The sequence below is a fragment of the Moschus berezovskii genome, chromosome 1 (assembly GCF_049115385.1).
Source record: "Moschus berezovskii isolate FMDL1 chromosome 1, NW_MosBer_1.0, whole genome shotgun sequence".
Taxonomy (NCBI): domain Eukaryota; kingdom Metazoa; phylum Chordata; class Mammalia; order Artiodactyla; family Moschidae; genus Moschus; species Moschus berezovskii.
Genome location: NC_142460.1, coordinates 4,575,512 through 4,591,939, shown reverse-complemented (window position 1 = coordinate 4,591,939; position 16,428 = coordinate 4,575,512). Strand labels below are relative to the sequence as shown.

The following is a 16,428-nucleotide window of genomic DNA, read 5'->3' as shown; positions in this document are numbered from 1 at the left end:
TCCCTGCAGATTTCTGACTTGCTTCCTGGGCTCTGCTTCTTGTCTGATGTGAGGAGAGCATCATCAGATGGATGTAAGCAGCTGTGCAGTGTTGCAGATCACAGAGTGATTCTTTGGTGGGTACCGTGTCACCAATAAAAACCATATTTCCACAAACTCTTGTGAAGGAGCTGGTTGTAAAATAACAATATACATGCCGTTGATGGTTTTATGAAAAGCTTCCACCTGATCCACACACAGGGAAACTATCATCTGACAACTAAGCACAGTGTTGGCTGCACCAGTTGGGCACAGAATGTGTGCTGAAAGCATAGACTCTTTATTTACAAATACGCAAAACTGCACATTTCCATCCGCTAAGAAGAAGGAAGCAGAAGTGACTGGACTCGGGTCCCTGACCCTGTTCATGACTCCCCTGCATCCGCAGGGGCCATTCCAACGTCCTTTCTGGCAAGCACAGCTATTCTGGGTGCCAGGGTTATTCACCAGTTTTATTCTTTTATAAATCTTTATTTTCAAAATTTTCTAAAATGTACATGCAATATTTTTAAAATAAAATGATCTTTGAGAGGTTTCAATAAACGATTATCAAAATCATTGACACTACTTTTTTCAGTAAGATGCAAAATTGACAGAGTTAAAATAGGTAGACAAACATGATTTATTACTCTGCTAGAAGAGGATTCCGAGCAGTGTGGTGCAGGCCACACCAGGCTCCCCCAGGTCAGGGCCCTGCCTGTCAGCACTGGGCATGAGCCCAGGACCACAGCCCCAGACTCAGGCCCTTGTGGGTCTCAGCCATCTGCACAATTCACAACCCACTGCTGAGCATCCAGGACACAGGCACATACTTCCCTGGATCCTTCTGTATCTGAGAAGACTCGTGCAGACACAACCAATACAGTTAATATACACCTTAAGAAAAATAAATATTCTGTACAGTGTCATTACAAGGACCCACGATCTGCGCTCACCCCAATCACTGCAAAATCGGGACCATCGTCTGACTTAAGAGGCACAGTCTTCTTGGCTGTCAGTGTCAGTTCAGCAAGGATGTGGTGCTGAAAACACACTCTTTTTGAACCATATTTACAAATACACAAAGTTCCAAATTTTAATGTGCTTAGAAGAATTTTTTAAAGAGAGAAGCAGAAATGATTTTGCTGGGGTTCCTTGACCCCATTTCAAAGGTGGATCTTGCTGGGGTTCCCTGACCCGGCTTCAGAGGTGGAAACCACAGGCGCCCCTGCCCACAGGCCCTTTTCACGTTGTCTCCAAGGCAGGCTCCAGGTCACGGTGGGCCCGGCCAGACCCTCAGTACTTGAAAAGGTCAATGAAATGCTGCGGTGACACAGGCGTGAAGCAGCTGTCCGGGTCGGCGGCCGTGCAGGGGTGGCCCGAGTCCTGTGGGAGGGGCAGGGCGTTACCACATGTGCCAGAGGGAAGACAGCTCAGAAGTCACCAGGCGTTCTCTTAAATGCACCTGGACGCCACTGCACAGGTATGTGGACAGCAAGCGAGAACTAGGAACATGTGGCTGCTCAGCGGGGAGAGTTCCTGTGCCAGTGCGTGGGGGACAGGCGGCCCTGAGTCGGGGGCCAGGAGGAGCCCACGCTTCCCTCCTCCCCAGCCCGTCCTGGTCATGCTGCCCCCTCCCCCGGTGGTGGGTCAGGATCCACTCTGGAACTGCTCTGGGCACCACCCACCCACATTCACCCGAGGGCCCAGCACCACGTCCCAAGGCAGAAACACCCAGGGCTTGCTTGTGTCAGCAGACAGAACAACCTCAGGCCCGAGGGGCCAGTTAGGCCACTGTCTGGAGAAGGGACCCCCCCCACCAGCCAAGCCTACACCCCTGGTCTAAAGGCAGCTTGCGGGACCCCAATGGTGGCCAAGTAGGAAGGCCAGTCACATGTCAGCAGAGGCTGCGGCCTCATCGGCCCAGCCCCAGACAGGGGACGCACACAGACGCAGGCAGAGAGGAGGTACCTCGAGTAATAAAGCAAGGCGGCAGTCCTGGAGGTGGCGGAGGAGAGCAGTGAAGGGAGGAAAAAAGGGAAAAAAGGGTTAGGAAGAGCCAGGCCACACCAGGACTCAGGCTGAACATGAATCGTTTATGAAACTGACCAACATCACTGAGCAGTGAAACGGGAGAGCTGCCCCCGAGGCCCCATGCAGCAGCCAGAAGCCACAGGACCCGCAGGCCATCTGGGACCCGACCTGGCTTCCACCTCCTCCAGTCTCGGGCCCGCAGCTGGTGAGACAGCAGAGCTAAACGACCGTCACGACTTCACTGAGCACATGCAGAGCGCGGGTCACACTGGGAGTGTTTCCAGCAGGCTTCCCTGAAGCCCACTCACTCCCTCTTTACAGTCTGAGTCAGCTCAGTGGAATTAAGTGAACAACGCAGGTTCCACGGGAGCTGGCTCCTTCCTGCTCACCCATGGTTTTCAAGTCAAGGTCAGCACCAACCTGCCCCTCTCGCCACGGGCTGGCTGCCCCACCCTCACCACAGCCCGGGGGTCCGTGGGGCTGGCTGTCAGTACAGGCCAGGACCAGTCCCAGCCCCTGCTGCACAGCCGCAGTGTGGACCTGCCAGTGGACACACAGAGACCAAAAGTCACGATCCCTGCCTTTAACTGGATTCATTCTGGCTGGCTTCCAGCCCGTTCAATACCTGGTTTTAGCTGAAGTTCCCTGAAAAATAGCTAGAGGACGGGGTGAGCACAGTGGTCTCACAGGAGGACCACCCCACGACAGACAGACCTGAGCTGAGCCTGTGTGCCCACGGCTGATTCAACAACTCCAAGACCTCCTTTCACCTTGCCGACATCCCCCAAAGGCAAAGCAGAAAAACTGACCCAGTGTCCAGAGAGCGAAGCCAGATCAGACAGGATGGCTTGGGGCAGCTGGGGCGGCAGCATGAGCTCGCGGCAGAGCCCCAGCCTGTGTGTGTAGTAGAGGACAGGTCCGGTGGGACGCGGGCAGCACGGGCACAGTGGGGTATCGCCCCACATGGGGCTGAGCACCATGCAGCCTCCACGCAGCAGGCCTGCCCTCGCAGAGGTGCCACAAAACTGGGCTGAGGCCTGCGGGAGCCAAGCTGTGGGGGGGCGGGGGCGGTGGCCAGCCAGGGGACTTGCTCAGGAGCTGACACAGGCAGCAGGGTCCACCACAAATTCCAGACACTCGTCTTTTCTTTAAACTTCCACCCATAGACTCAGAAGAAAGTGGAATGGCCTCTGGGAGAAAAAGCTGCCATGTGACCCCACAGATAGACAGAGCCAGTCCCCAAGGCTGCACAGAGGTCAAGGCGCTCGGCCTTCAAGGCAAGACTGTGAACAACATTTTGGAGCCCAAAGGCTAGCAAGACACTCGTTCTGAATTTTCACAAACGAAAAAATCTGTAGGCAAATTCTTCTGGAAACCTAAAAAATTACCTCTCAATTTTTAAAAACCCAGAACACCACTATTTCTTGATACTTCACCTGAACATTCTGTATGCCAACACAGAAAGCAGCAAGCGTGTTTCTCTGTTCACTACATCAGAGACAGTGTTCTCAGACGGCCTAGGATGGCCTGCACATGCAAAGATGGAGCCTCTGTCCCAGGGGAGGCACCACTGCTCCCAGTGTCTCTGGAATAAACCACCGGCTCGGGGGAAGCGGGGTTCAGACAAGCTCTCACCCGCTAACTCGGCCCTGGAGCTGCTGCGTGTCTGGACCACCCTCTGTGTGCTGTGGCGGGCTGGTTCACCCGTGTCCCGCTAGCACTCTGGTGAGACTGAGCGTGCGGTGCTGGCCCGGGAGAACGGGTTCCACAGAACCACCACTGCAGTCATGCAACACCTTTCCTCCTGTTGACTGTGCAGAGCAAGCCACACCAGACTCCAAAACAAGCCAGAAACAACACGGCCTCCGGCTGGCGCCCTGCAGCACCAGCAGTAAAGCCCTGTCTCATGGGACTCCCACCACAGAACCACAGGGGCACAGGTGAAAAAAAGCCCACACTCTCATGTATATAACCTGAAATGAAGACAATTTAAAGTCGTCATTTGTTTTTCAGCAGTTTAGAGTTTGCCTTATAATCCAGCCAACATTACAGATAAACAGAAAACAAAAAACAGCCATGGTGCTTCAGACCAGGCAGAAGGCATATGGCCCCATGGCCCCACGGGAGGACACCGAGGGGCAGGGGCAGACCGCCTGTCACCCTCCTCCCCAGTGAAATTTCACAACGTTAAACAAATTCAGACTCAGGTAAACTACGGAAATGGTCTTTCTAAGACGAGGTGAACAGAAGCACCGGTCCCTCCCCCAGAAGCTTGTTTTTATCAGAGTCTGGACGGGAGAGGAAGGGACCAGAGAGGAAGAGGATGAGCCTGACAACTGCGGACACAGCTCAGTCTCCACAACGACAAGACACGCTAAGTTCGGCTCAAAACAACAGGAGGAGCCCGGGCGCCTTCACGGGCCTGTCCGCTGCTCCAGGGCTGTGCTGGGAGGAAAGCCCCTGGAGGCACCATTGCTGGGGGTCCTGACAGTGGAGCTGAGGCCAAGTGTGGAGAATGGGCGTTGGGGGGTGGCCTCCCTTGACTTCCAGAAGAGGCGGGGATCCTGACCCTCCTCTCAGGCTGGGCCATGAGAACAGGGGGAAGGAGCCACCAGGACTCGGGCCGCAGCACATTCAGCGTGCTCACGGCCCGGGGGACAGGTCCTGCCCTACCATCCTGCACCAGGCACGGTGGGTGACCCCACATTCAGGTCCAACCACAGTTCTGCTTTGGTGAACCTACCCCCAGCCCCAGTCCCTGGGGAGATGCCATCAGGTCACCACGCTCTACACTCAGGTGGACGGTCCCTAGTAAGACATAATCATGTCACCACACTCTGCACTCGGGTGGACCGTCCCTGGGGAGATGCCATCAGGTCACCACGCTCTACACTCAGGTGGACCGTCCCTAGTAAGACACAATCATGTCACCACACTCTACACTCGGGTGGACAGTCCCTGGGGAGACGCCATCAGGTCACCACGCTCTACATGTGGGTGGACAGTCCCTGGGGAGACGCCATCAGGTCACCACGCTCTACACTCAGGTGGACCGTCCCTGGGGAGACGCCGTCAGGTCACCACGCTCTACACTCGGGTGGACCATCCCTGGGGAGACGCCGTCAGGTCACCACGCTCTACACTCGGGTGGACCGTCCCTGGGGAGACGCCGTCAGGTCACCACGCTCTACACTCGGGTGGACCGTCCCTGGGGAGACGCCGTCAGGTCAGCACGCTCTACGCTTGGGTGGACCGTCCCTGGGGAGACGCCGTCAGGTCACCACACTCTACGCTCGGGTGGACCGTCCCTGGGGAGACGCCGTCAGGTCAGCACGCTCTACGCTCGGGTGGACCGTCCCTGGGGAGACGCCGTCAGGTCAGCACGCTCTACGCTCGGGTGGACCGTCCCTGGGGAGACGCCGTCAGGTCAGCACGCTCTACACTCGGGTGGACCGTCCCTGGGGAGACGCCTTCAGGTCACCACGCTCTACACTCGGGTGGACCGTCCCTGGGGAGACGCCGTCAGGTCACCACGCTCTACACTAGGGTGGACCGTCCCTGGGGAGACGCCATCAGGTCAGCACGCTCTACGCTCGGGTGGACCGTCCCTGGGGAGACGCCGTCAGGTCAGCACGCTCTACGCTCGGGTGGACCGTCCCTGGGGAGACGCCGTCAGGTCAGCACGCTCTACGCTCGGGTGGACCGTCCCTGGGGAGACGCCGTCAGGTCAGCACGCTCTACGCTCGGGTGGACCGTCCCTGGGGAGACGCCGTCAGGTCAGCACGCTCTACGCTCGGGTGGACCGTCCCTGGGGAGACGCCGTCAGGTCAGCACGCTCTACGCTCGGGTGGACCGTCCCTGGGGAGACGCCGTCAGGTCAGCACGCTCTACGCTCGGGTGGACCGTCCCTGGGGAGACGCCGTCAGGTCAGCACGCTCTACGCTCGGGTGGACCGTCCCTGGGGAGACGCCGTCAGGTCAGCACGCTCTACGCTCGGGTGGACCGTCCCTGGGGAGACGCCGTCAGGTCAGCACGCTCTACGCTCGGGTGGACCGTCCCTGGGGAGACGCCGTCAGGTCAGCACGCTCTACGCTCGGGTGGACCGTCCCTGGGGAGACGCCGTCAGGTCAGCACGCTCTACGCTCGGGTGGACCGTCCCTGGGGAGACGCCGTCAGGTCAGCACGCTCTACGCTCGGGTGGACCGTCCCTGGGGAGACGCCGTCAGGTCAGCACGCTCTACGCTCGGGTGGACCGTCCCTGGGGAGACGCCGTCAGGTCAGCACGCTCTACGCTCGGGTGGACCGTCCCTGGGGAGACGCCGTCAGGTCAGCACGCTCTACGCTCGGGTGGACCGTCCCTGGGGAGACGCCGTCAGGTCAGCACGCTCTACGCTCGGGTGGACCGTCCCTGGGGAGACGCCGTCAGGTCAGCACGCTCTACGCTCGGGTGGACCGTCCCTGGGGAGACGCCGTCAGGTCAGCACGCTCTACGCTCGGGTGGACCGTCCCCGGGGAGACGCCGTCAGGTCAGCACGCTCTACGCTCGGGTGGACCGTCCCCGGGGAGACGCCGTCAGGTCAGCACGCTCTACGCTCGGGTGGACCGTCCCCGGGGAGACGCCGTCAGGTCAGCACGCTCTACGCTCGGGTGGACCGTCCCCGGGGAGACGCCGTCAGGTCAGCACGCTCTACACTCGGGTGGACCGTCCCTGGGGAGACGCCGTCAGGTCACCACGCTCTACATGCAGTTGCGCCGTGTGTCTCTCCAGGAGCACAGGTGCTGTCCTTACCTTCCAGAAGAGGATGCTGCAGTGCCGGCAGAAGTGCAGGGTGTCTCCGTACTGCTCCTTGGTGGGGTAGTGCTTCTGAAGCGCAAAATACATCAGCTTCCACTCCACATGACCTTTTTCTGAAAGGATCAAGTGTCTACAAAACTAGACAGACAGACTTCCGCTCAGAAGCAGATGACTTTCACGGCAGTGTCACATGCACACTGCAGGAAACGTCCAATTATCTGAAATCGGATTTGAGCTGAATCTATACCATGGGACAGCAAGCAGCTGTTAACAGACTTAAAGGTTTTTATCTGGAGTGAGCTCCACGATGTCTATTAAGTTAACAATAAGTTACATGTTATCAAGTCTGACAGGGACTTGTAACCAGAATGCAGAAAGTATCCAAATATAAAACAGGCAAAGGATTTGGAAAGACACACAGACAGACAATAAGCACATGAAAAGACACTCAGTGTCTTGGGCCCAAGCGATGGCAGGGGCAGAGACCACACCCTCAGAGGGACAGGCATGGACGGGATGCTGAGCAGGCAGGCCTGGGCGTGGCCAGGGGCTGCCCGACGCAGCGGCATCTTCATGGTTCCTGACAATGCTACCCTCCGCTCTGGAGCCCCGTATCCCCAGCAGAAGGCGACCATGGTGGCCCCACGGCCTGGCTGTGCCCAACCTCTCACTCTCTGATTCAGGCGGGAACCTGCTCGCTGCCTCCACCACCTGACTTTCTCCTGGATAGGTACGTGACCCCTCAGGTCTGCGAGCCTGTGTCTGAGGAGACACATGACATCTGGCCCTCCCTGGGGCAAGACTGTGTCTGCTTCGGTCCCACACGCTGCTGTGTGTGTCATGGGCACCCAACTGGCGGTGCTATGCTTGCTCCAAAAACCACACAGGGCGGGGGTGGCAGGGAAGGGCAGCGATAACTGGAAGACACACAGTATCCACAGGAACCCAAGGCTGGCCCCATCCTGGGAGGGCAAGGTGCAGTGAGCAGGTGCCTACCCGTGAGTCTCCAAGGGGACACGCTGCCTGGAGAGGGGCCTCCAGTTACAGGAAAGAAACTGCCCCGGTTCTGCTGCTCTGTTCTGGGTCATTTTAAAAATTATGGCTTTCTCCACATGAAAAGCAAGCTTTCCCACAGTGATTCTAGTCCACTCCCTGAAGTGGCCAGGCTCAGCCACCAGGGCCACGACCTCCACTCACCTGCTTCTCCCCAAAGTGGTACTGGCAGAGCTTCTTCCACAGCTGCCGGTCCTCGCTGAGCGCGGACAGTGTCGGGGTCACCTGACCCAAGGTGACGATGTCCCACCCATCCGAGAACCTGTACAGGATGTTGCTGAGCATGTGCACAGGAAGGTCGCTGAGTGTCAGGCCACTGTCCACCTGCTGGGAGAGCCCGCACACTTACGCCAGCGCGAACACAGGAGCACATCGGTCACAACGACGACTCCCTCCTCCCCACTCCTCCCAGATGACACCCTGCAGCGGCCCTGGCTGAGCCTGGGGTCCCGGACACTGATACCCTAGCCCCAGAGTTCGCTGAGTGATGTGGCACCACTGCACATCAGCGACGTGGGGACAGCGGCACCTGGGCACGTGGCCTGGTCAAGGTCTGGAAAGCAGACACAACCCACATGTAAGTGTCTTACAGGCGAGTGGCCCTCACAGCACAAGCCCCTGAGCACGGGAACGAGGCTGCCTGGACACAGAACGTCAGATCACCCCTGCCAACTACAGGGCCTTAAACTAGGGGATCATCACTCCCTATAAATCCCGCATTTACATGACAAATACACGGGTCACCCCTGAACCCAACCAGAGATAAACCAAATACAGCCTAAGACACTTTAGTGAATGGGGCCAACATTTCTCTTGGTGAAACCAGTTATCAGAACAAACACAAAACATCAAAGAAAGCAAGAAATGGAGACGAAAACACCAACCCTGAGAAGCAACTGCAGGTGAACAGGGTCACTACTATACGGTGCAGTCTTAACTTACCGACTGTTACTCTAGCCTAAAATATCTAATCTGCTGTCAAGGTAAATTAATTTACCACCTCATCACCCATAGGACCAGCTGTTTTTAATAATTACCATCCCCACTGTCTTTCCAGTGACAGCTATAAGCCATTGAGGAGTCTTTTGGCCTGAATCCATCTTACGACAGTTTAATATGTATTCGTGAAATGTAAAGAGGAAAAAAGCTTTGGAAAAGCTGTGACGGTCTTCCACACACACTGAGAAGCAGCAGTGGCTTCTGGGATGCGACAGCAGAGACCACTCACTTGCAGGCCAGAAAGCACATACCTCAGTCATCTGAAGATTCTGCAGCTGCTGCTGCCAGCGGAGAACGGTCTCTAATCGGCAAATCCAGATGTTGATGTTTCCCACCAGCACGGACTTCCCCACTCCTCGGATCAGAATGCACAGAGTAGAGCTGAGGTCTTGGAGAAGATCCTTGATCAGGCGAGGGTTTTGGTGGTCACCAAGAACTGGAATAAACAAAGACGAAACAATGCAACAATACAGTCAGCCCCCATCGTTAAAAGTGACCTGCTTTCGGGCTTCCCTGGGGCTCAGTGAGGAATCCACCTGCCAATGCAGGAGAGCCACGGGTTCCCTCCTGCATCCGGGAGGATTCCACATGGCTCAGAGCAACTAAGCCTGTGAGCCACAGCTATTAAGCCCGCGCGCCAGAGCCTGGAAGCCGCGACTACTGAGCCCGTGGGCTGCAGCGACTGAGGCCCGAGAGCCCGAGAGGCTGTGCTCCCCAACGAGAGACTGTGCTCCCCAACCAGAGAAGCTGCCGCGATGAGAAGCCCAGGCACCACAGCCAGAGAGCAGCCCCACTCTCTGCACCCAGAGAAAAGCCTGTGCAGCAACGAGGACCCGGCACAGCCAAAAATAAGTAAATAAGTAAAATGATTTTTAAATGACCTGCTTTCACAACCCAAGGGCCTCTCAACAGATACCACAGGTGAACAGAATGTGATTTATACACACAGTGGAATATTACTCAGCCTTAAACAGGGCAGAAATGCTGACATGTGTCACGTGAAACCTGAAGACCTTATGATAAGAACCAGTCACAAATGGACAAGTGTTGTTTGATGCTCCTAATATGAGGTTCTTGGAATAGTCAAATTCAGAGAGAGAGTAGATGGTGGGTGCTGGGGAGGCGGGATTAGTGTGTATGGGGACAGCGTGTCACCGCTGTGGTGGTCACAGCCACAGTGATGTGACTATGCTCAGTGCCACCGAGCTGTGCACTCAAGATGCACAGGAAAGATGGTATTTTATGTATGTTTCACCACAAAAAGAAAATAATGATCTAATTTCACTGCATACCTAAAATGGCATCATTTTCGAGGTATCACAAGTATGATGAGATTCGAAAAATTCCACATGCTGTCTGATAGTGTGTTTGTGGCTGTCTAAATTTTGTCTCTAAAACGATCTCTACTTTCTTTTATACTTAATCATAAAGAGAACTGATCGTTAAAATGGCAAATACATGCATAAACTCTTAAGTTCCATTTATTATTGGCCACTAACTAATCAAGACAAACGTTAAGTTAAAAAGAAAATTACAGGCTTATCTGATGCCTAAGAACTAAGTCACAACCTTGCTAATTACAGAATCACTATATAGCAAAAGTGAGCTATGATTAGTTAACCACGAAGGAGTAAGTGTCCGTTTAAAACTCAGGGATTACTTTCTCAGAGACTTCCCTGCCAGCCCAGCAGTTAAGTCTGCACTCTCCCTGCAGGAAGCATGGGTTCAGTCCCTGGTGGGGGACTAAGACCCCACAAGCCTCAAGGTGTGCCCCCAACTTGTCTTTCTCATTACAATATATCCTTCTGTGTCCAAAAGCATCTTTTAAAGAACAACACTAAGAACATAAAGTACCAAACGGCCAACCTGAGCCCATCACATTATTTGACACCACTAATACTGGGGGTAAATGAAAGAAAAATCCAATCTCCTTGTACTAAGTTTCTAACTAAGACTGAGATCATCAAAAATGTCAGTCCTCGCCTTACCCTTCTGAACGATCTTATCCAGGATGTTGAAGTAGTTCTTCTGGGCCACGCCACTCAGCGAGGTCAGCTGGGACTTTGCAATCAGCTGCAACAGCTTGGGGGGAGGGGTTACAGGTGAGCATCAGCTCTGAAGGGAAGCCCACCTCCCCACCCCAGTGGCCTGAGAAGAAAGCAAAGGATGCAGGTATGGCTGCTGCTCAACCCCCACCCTCCAGCCCCGGCCGGTGTCCTGGCCACCCTGCTGTGCTCTGGGCCCTCCCCTCGGACGGCCCCGGCCTCACAGGAGCCAGACCTTCCCTGATGGCCCCCAGCAATCTGTCCCTCTGTCCCCCCAGCTTCCTTGCCAGTGCTGCCCTCCCACTGCTCCTGCGGGTCCATCCGGCCCCGACGTCCACCTGCCTCCCGGGCTCCCCCTCCGTCAGAGGCTGGCTGCTCTCAGCACACGGAAGCCACTGCACCCCTCCTCGACTCTGAGGGAGAAGTGATCCTGGTGGCCGGCAGGGAGGCCAGCGGGGAGGACCCAGGGGGACGCGGCAGCAGTGCCGGCTTCTCGGTCACAGAGCTGCCCCTCCCCGCTGCACGTCAGGGACTCCAGTCATCAAAAACACAGCTCATCTGCAGGAGTCTCCAGTGACCCAGGCCCAGCTCTGTGCACACCGGCTCAGGAGACCTGTCAGCCCATCCCTACCCCCTCACATGCTGTAACTGCTGTGCCCGCTCAGGCCCTCACTGTGGCCATGCCTGTCCATGGTGCTGGTCAAACCCGCACCTGCACACACCCGTTCACTGCTGCCCGTACTGTTACTGAGCAATCCGAGCCCCTCTGGGTGAGCCGTAAACACATTCCAGAACCCAGATCGCATCTGCTCCTGTGTCTCTGAAAAGGGATTCTTTATCCGTCCTTTCCAGCCCTCCCTGCTTAGACACACTCTCGCACACACTCACACTGTGTTGACTGTGGAGGCCAAAACGACAAACGTGACAATCACATGATAATTGCTGGGGAGGATCACGCCACTAATTCTAATGTGTCCTGTGCTGCTGTGATCACAGAAACCACACCCCAGGCCCGGCTGGAGGTCACCTAACCAGCCAGCGTTCTGTCCTTACAGGAGCACTCCTACAGCCACTACTGGGAGTATCTACCACAGCCTCGTGGCACTATTAAAAATCCCAATTTAATAGTTTCATGACTCATCACCTACTCTTGGCCTAGGACAGTCAGGTGAGTAAACTTGCTAGGCAAATAAAACCAAACAATAAATGGAATATATAGTGAGATCGCTTATTTTCTGAATGCAGGAAAAGGTAAAAATTTCTTCTAAACATGTATCATTAACACAATCAGGCTTCTAAGCAGCTCTGTTCTGTACCAATTCCGTTCTCTCCACTAGCCTGCTCCCCTCTATCGAGCAGGGCTCATGCTCTGGGAAAAACACAAAGTAGAAAACGCATATGCAACCACCGGGTAAGAAACGCTGAGAGAAACTCCCGCCTCTCCTTCCATCTCCAACATGACACGTGAGGCGGGCTGGAGGGAGCTTCAACCCTCCTCCTCCCGACTCCCACCGCCCATCCCATGGCTCTCCACCAGAACAACCACAGCTCTACGCAGCTGCCAAAAGCACCTTAAACATGGCACAGGATAATCTTTAGGGTGCAACCACGCCACGTGTCCTCGGGTGGCTCTGAAATGAATACTCACCCTGACCACGTAATTGAACCTTCGGATGTCCTGGATCGCACTCGAGAAGTCTAAGCGATTAAAAGCTTCTCCCAAAGTACAGTAGCCATGTCTCTGGAAAAACAGACACAAGTTACGATACATCAAATCAGCCAACCAGGCAAAATGAACGGACAGCTAATGGGAATTAGTCTGTGCACCTTTTTTAAAAAATTTTCGTAGAGGATATTCATTTTTACTATGATTTATTCCATATTTAGATTTAATTTTAGAGTAAAATTAAAGCCATTCTAAATCCGTCATTTATGCATAATCAATTATGTATATGCATTGACACTCTACACCACTGCAGATACAAAGATAAACACTGATTCAATACTTGTCAGTTTCTTTGTTGACATGCATTTGGGGAGGCCAAAATTAAGCCTAAAGTAATAAAATAACCAGATGTATTCTAGGCTGTGCAACTACAAATACATAAGTCATGCTTGGCCACTATAAAAAGGCCTCTTCTATGAACACACATGTTGCCATTCAATTCCTCTGCAGACAGTCCTGTGTATGTCCAGCCACTCAGGATCACGGCCAAGACGCACCTGAGTGGGCAGTAGGTTTGAATACCAGTGTTTAGGTGGACAGGGCTGGAGGCAATGGGACGTGACAATGGGCAGTGTTCAGGTCGGGAACAGAGGGCCGAGCACCCCAAAACCCAAGCATGTGGTAATACAGCTCACGGGTTCAAGAGTCAAAGACCACAAAGGAAATGTGACTTTTTTTCATTATCAGAAACACTGCTATTTCACATGTTTTTCCTTAATGATATGCCCCATATTCTATATTAAGTGCTGTACAGATTTGAACCCTAGGTTTCAGAAGACACTTTAAACTCTATCTGTTTTTGAACACTTAGAACACAGAGCGGTTTTCAGTTCAGAGTTGTGAGGATAAAGCGTGGGAATAATCACAGAAAACAGGAGACAGACACGCCTCGTGTTTCAAACAGAGACAGGAGCGGGCCCAGCGGGGCGGGCGGCGCAGGGGACGCCTGGTCTCCGACACGAGACACACCCCCAAACCGCAGCAGCCTCGAGGTGCACACAAGTCAGCAAGACACACTCATCGCAAATGCTCAACACCACTAGCGGCAGAATGTTTCCCTGGGAGCTGTGGAGGGGGCATCGGTCATAACGTGAAACCCACCACAGCCAGGAACGTTCCTCCTTCTTCGTGAACAGCACCCAGACCCTGGTGTGACAGACGACACTGGTGTGACAGGCTCCTCCCTGGCAGCCACCCGTCTCACCACAGGGCTGCAGTCGCACACGTGCCCCATACGAGCAGCAGACACTCGGCGGGCCCAGAGCAGACCAAAGGTGCGAGGCTGCGGGGGTCCTCCCGACGTCTGCCTGTGCCCTACTCCCGGGACCCAGCCCGCCCGAAGCCTCACGGCCCCCTCCCCTTCCGCCTCGTGTGCGCCAAAGCAGGACCTCTGCTCTGCCTTGGGGTCCCTCATGAGCTCACAAAGGTTGTCCCGGCGGCACATCCATTCAACAACAGCAACTACTGCCAGACAGCTCAGATTAACTCCTGTCTCAGGATCTAACCCTTAAGCTTCTAGGAAATGCGGCTGGTTTCAGAACATCCACTACCAACACTGCCAGAACACTTCACTCATGCTACCACAGTCTAAACACACGCTAAACGACTCCTCCCAAATCATTTCCCCCAATTGTCACAAAATAAGGCAAAAGCAAAAGGGGCTTTCAGGCGACAGATGGAAGCAAGCTTCCCCAGACACCAGGCAGAGAAAAAGGAAACAGACAGCTGAGGTGAAGAGACCAGACCTTTCGCCAAGAAAGGGGGATGGCAGGGCTTGAACTGCTCTTTGCAGATTCCAACTACCACCACCTTCACTACTCTACAGATAAACGAAGGTTTACAAGCTGTTCCCACCCTCCCAGAACACACAGGGGCCAAGACACAGCCCCACGAGCAACAGCAGCTCACTGTGAACAGCTCAGGGAGGGCGGGGAGAAAATATCAAAGCACCTGCGGGCGCATACTTGCTCTCAAACAGCCCTCGGCTGAATCAGATCAGTACGGGGCACTGACATGCACCACACATGCACACACTCACACCACACACACACACACAGAGGCACATACACCACACACACACAGGCACATACACCACACACACACAGGCACATACACCACACACACACAGGCACATACACCACACACGCGCACACACACACCACACACACAGAGGCACATACACCACACACGCACACACACTCACACCACACACACACACAGGCACAAACACGACACACACGCACACACGTGCACACACACACACACCACACACACACAGAGGCACATACACCACACACATGCACACACACACACTCACACCACACACACACACAGGCACAAATACCACACACACGCACACACACATACCACACACACAGAGGCACATACACCACACACACGCACACACACATACCACACACACAGAGGCACATACACCACACACGCGCACACACACGCACACATGCACACTCACCACACACACACACAGAGGCACATACACCACACACATGCACACACACACACACAGAGGCACATACACCACACATGCACACACACACACACCACACACACAGGCACATACACCACACACGCGCACACACACACACTCACACCACACACACACAGGCACATAAACCACACACATGCACACACACACACACACGCACACTCACCACACACACACACAGAGGCACATACACCACACATGCACACACACACACACCACACACACACACAGGCACATACACCACACACGCGCACACACGCACACTCACACCACACACACACACGCACACACATGCACACTCACCACACATACACAGGCACATAAACCACACACATGCACACACACACACTCACACCACACACACACAGAGGCACATACACCACACACATGCACACACACACACTCACACCACACACACACAGGCACATACACCACACATGCGCACACACACACCACACACGGAGGCACAAACACCACACACGCGTACACATACACACACATGCACACTCACCACACACAGAGGCACATACACCACACACGCACACACACACACTCACACCACACACACGCACACACTCACACTACACACACACCACACACACACACACATACACCACACACATGCACACGCACACACTCACCACACACACACAGGCACATACACCACACATGCGCACACACACACCACACACGGAGGCACAAACACCACACACACGCACACACACACTCACACCACACACAGAGGCACACTCACCACACACACACAGAGGCACATACACCGCACACACACACACACACCACACACACACACAGGCACACACACCACACACACACAACACAGAGGCACATACACCACACACACACACACACACACACCCCACACACACACCCCCCACACACACACAGGCACACACACCACACACACACACACACAACACACAGAGGCACATACACCACACACACACACACACACACACACCACACACACACACAACACACACAGGCACATACACCACACACACATACACACACCACACACACACAGAGGCACATACACTGCACACACACACAGGCACACACACCACACACACACAACACACAGAGGCACATACACCACACATGCACACACACACACACCACACACACAGGCACATACACCACACACGCGCACACACACACACTCACACCACACACACACAGGCACATAAACCACACACATGCACACACACACACACACGCACACTCACCACAC

The 16,428-nt window shown here is 54.6% G+C and overlaps 1 protein-coding gene across 4 annotated transcripts in view; it reads right to left on the bottom strand.

The window, feature by feature from the left end:
- Positions 1-643: 643 nt before the first annotated feature.
- Positions 644-16,428, bottom strand: part of FBXO25 (F-box protein 25) — a 31,679-nt gene continuing 15,894 nt past the window's right edge. Inside the window, exons 5-11 of one of the 4 annotated variants that reach the window (XM_055415943.2) lie at positions 12,593-12,685; positions 10,888-10,981; positions 9,151-9,335; positions 8,045-8,227; positions 6,842-6,985; positions 1,990-2,016; positions 644-1,404 (exon numbers count right to left, since the gene is read on the bottom strand). In XM_055415943.2, the coding sequence (XP_055271918.1) occupies positions 1,315-1,404; positions 1,990-2,016; positions 6,842-6,985; positions 8,045-8,227; positions 9,151-9,335; positions 10,888-10,981; positions 12,593-12,685 (816 nt within the window). In that variant the 3' untranslated portion in view covers positions 644-1,314. The remainder of the gene's footprint in view (positions 1,405-1,989; positions 2,017-6,841; positions 6,986-8,044; positions 8,228-9,150; positions 9,336-10,887; positions 10,982-12,592; positions 12,686-16,428) is intronic. The other 3 variants (XM_088834971.1, XM_055415954.2, XM_055415963.2) reach the window with 3 other exon arrangements.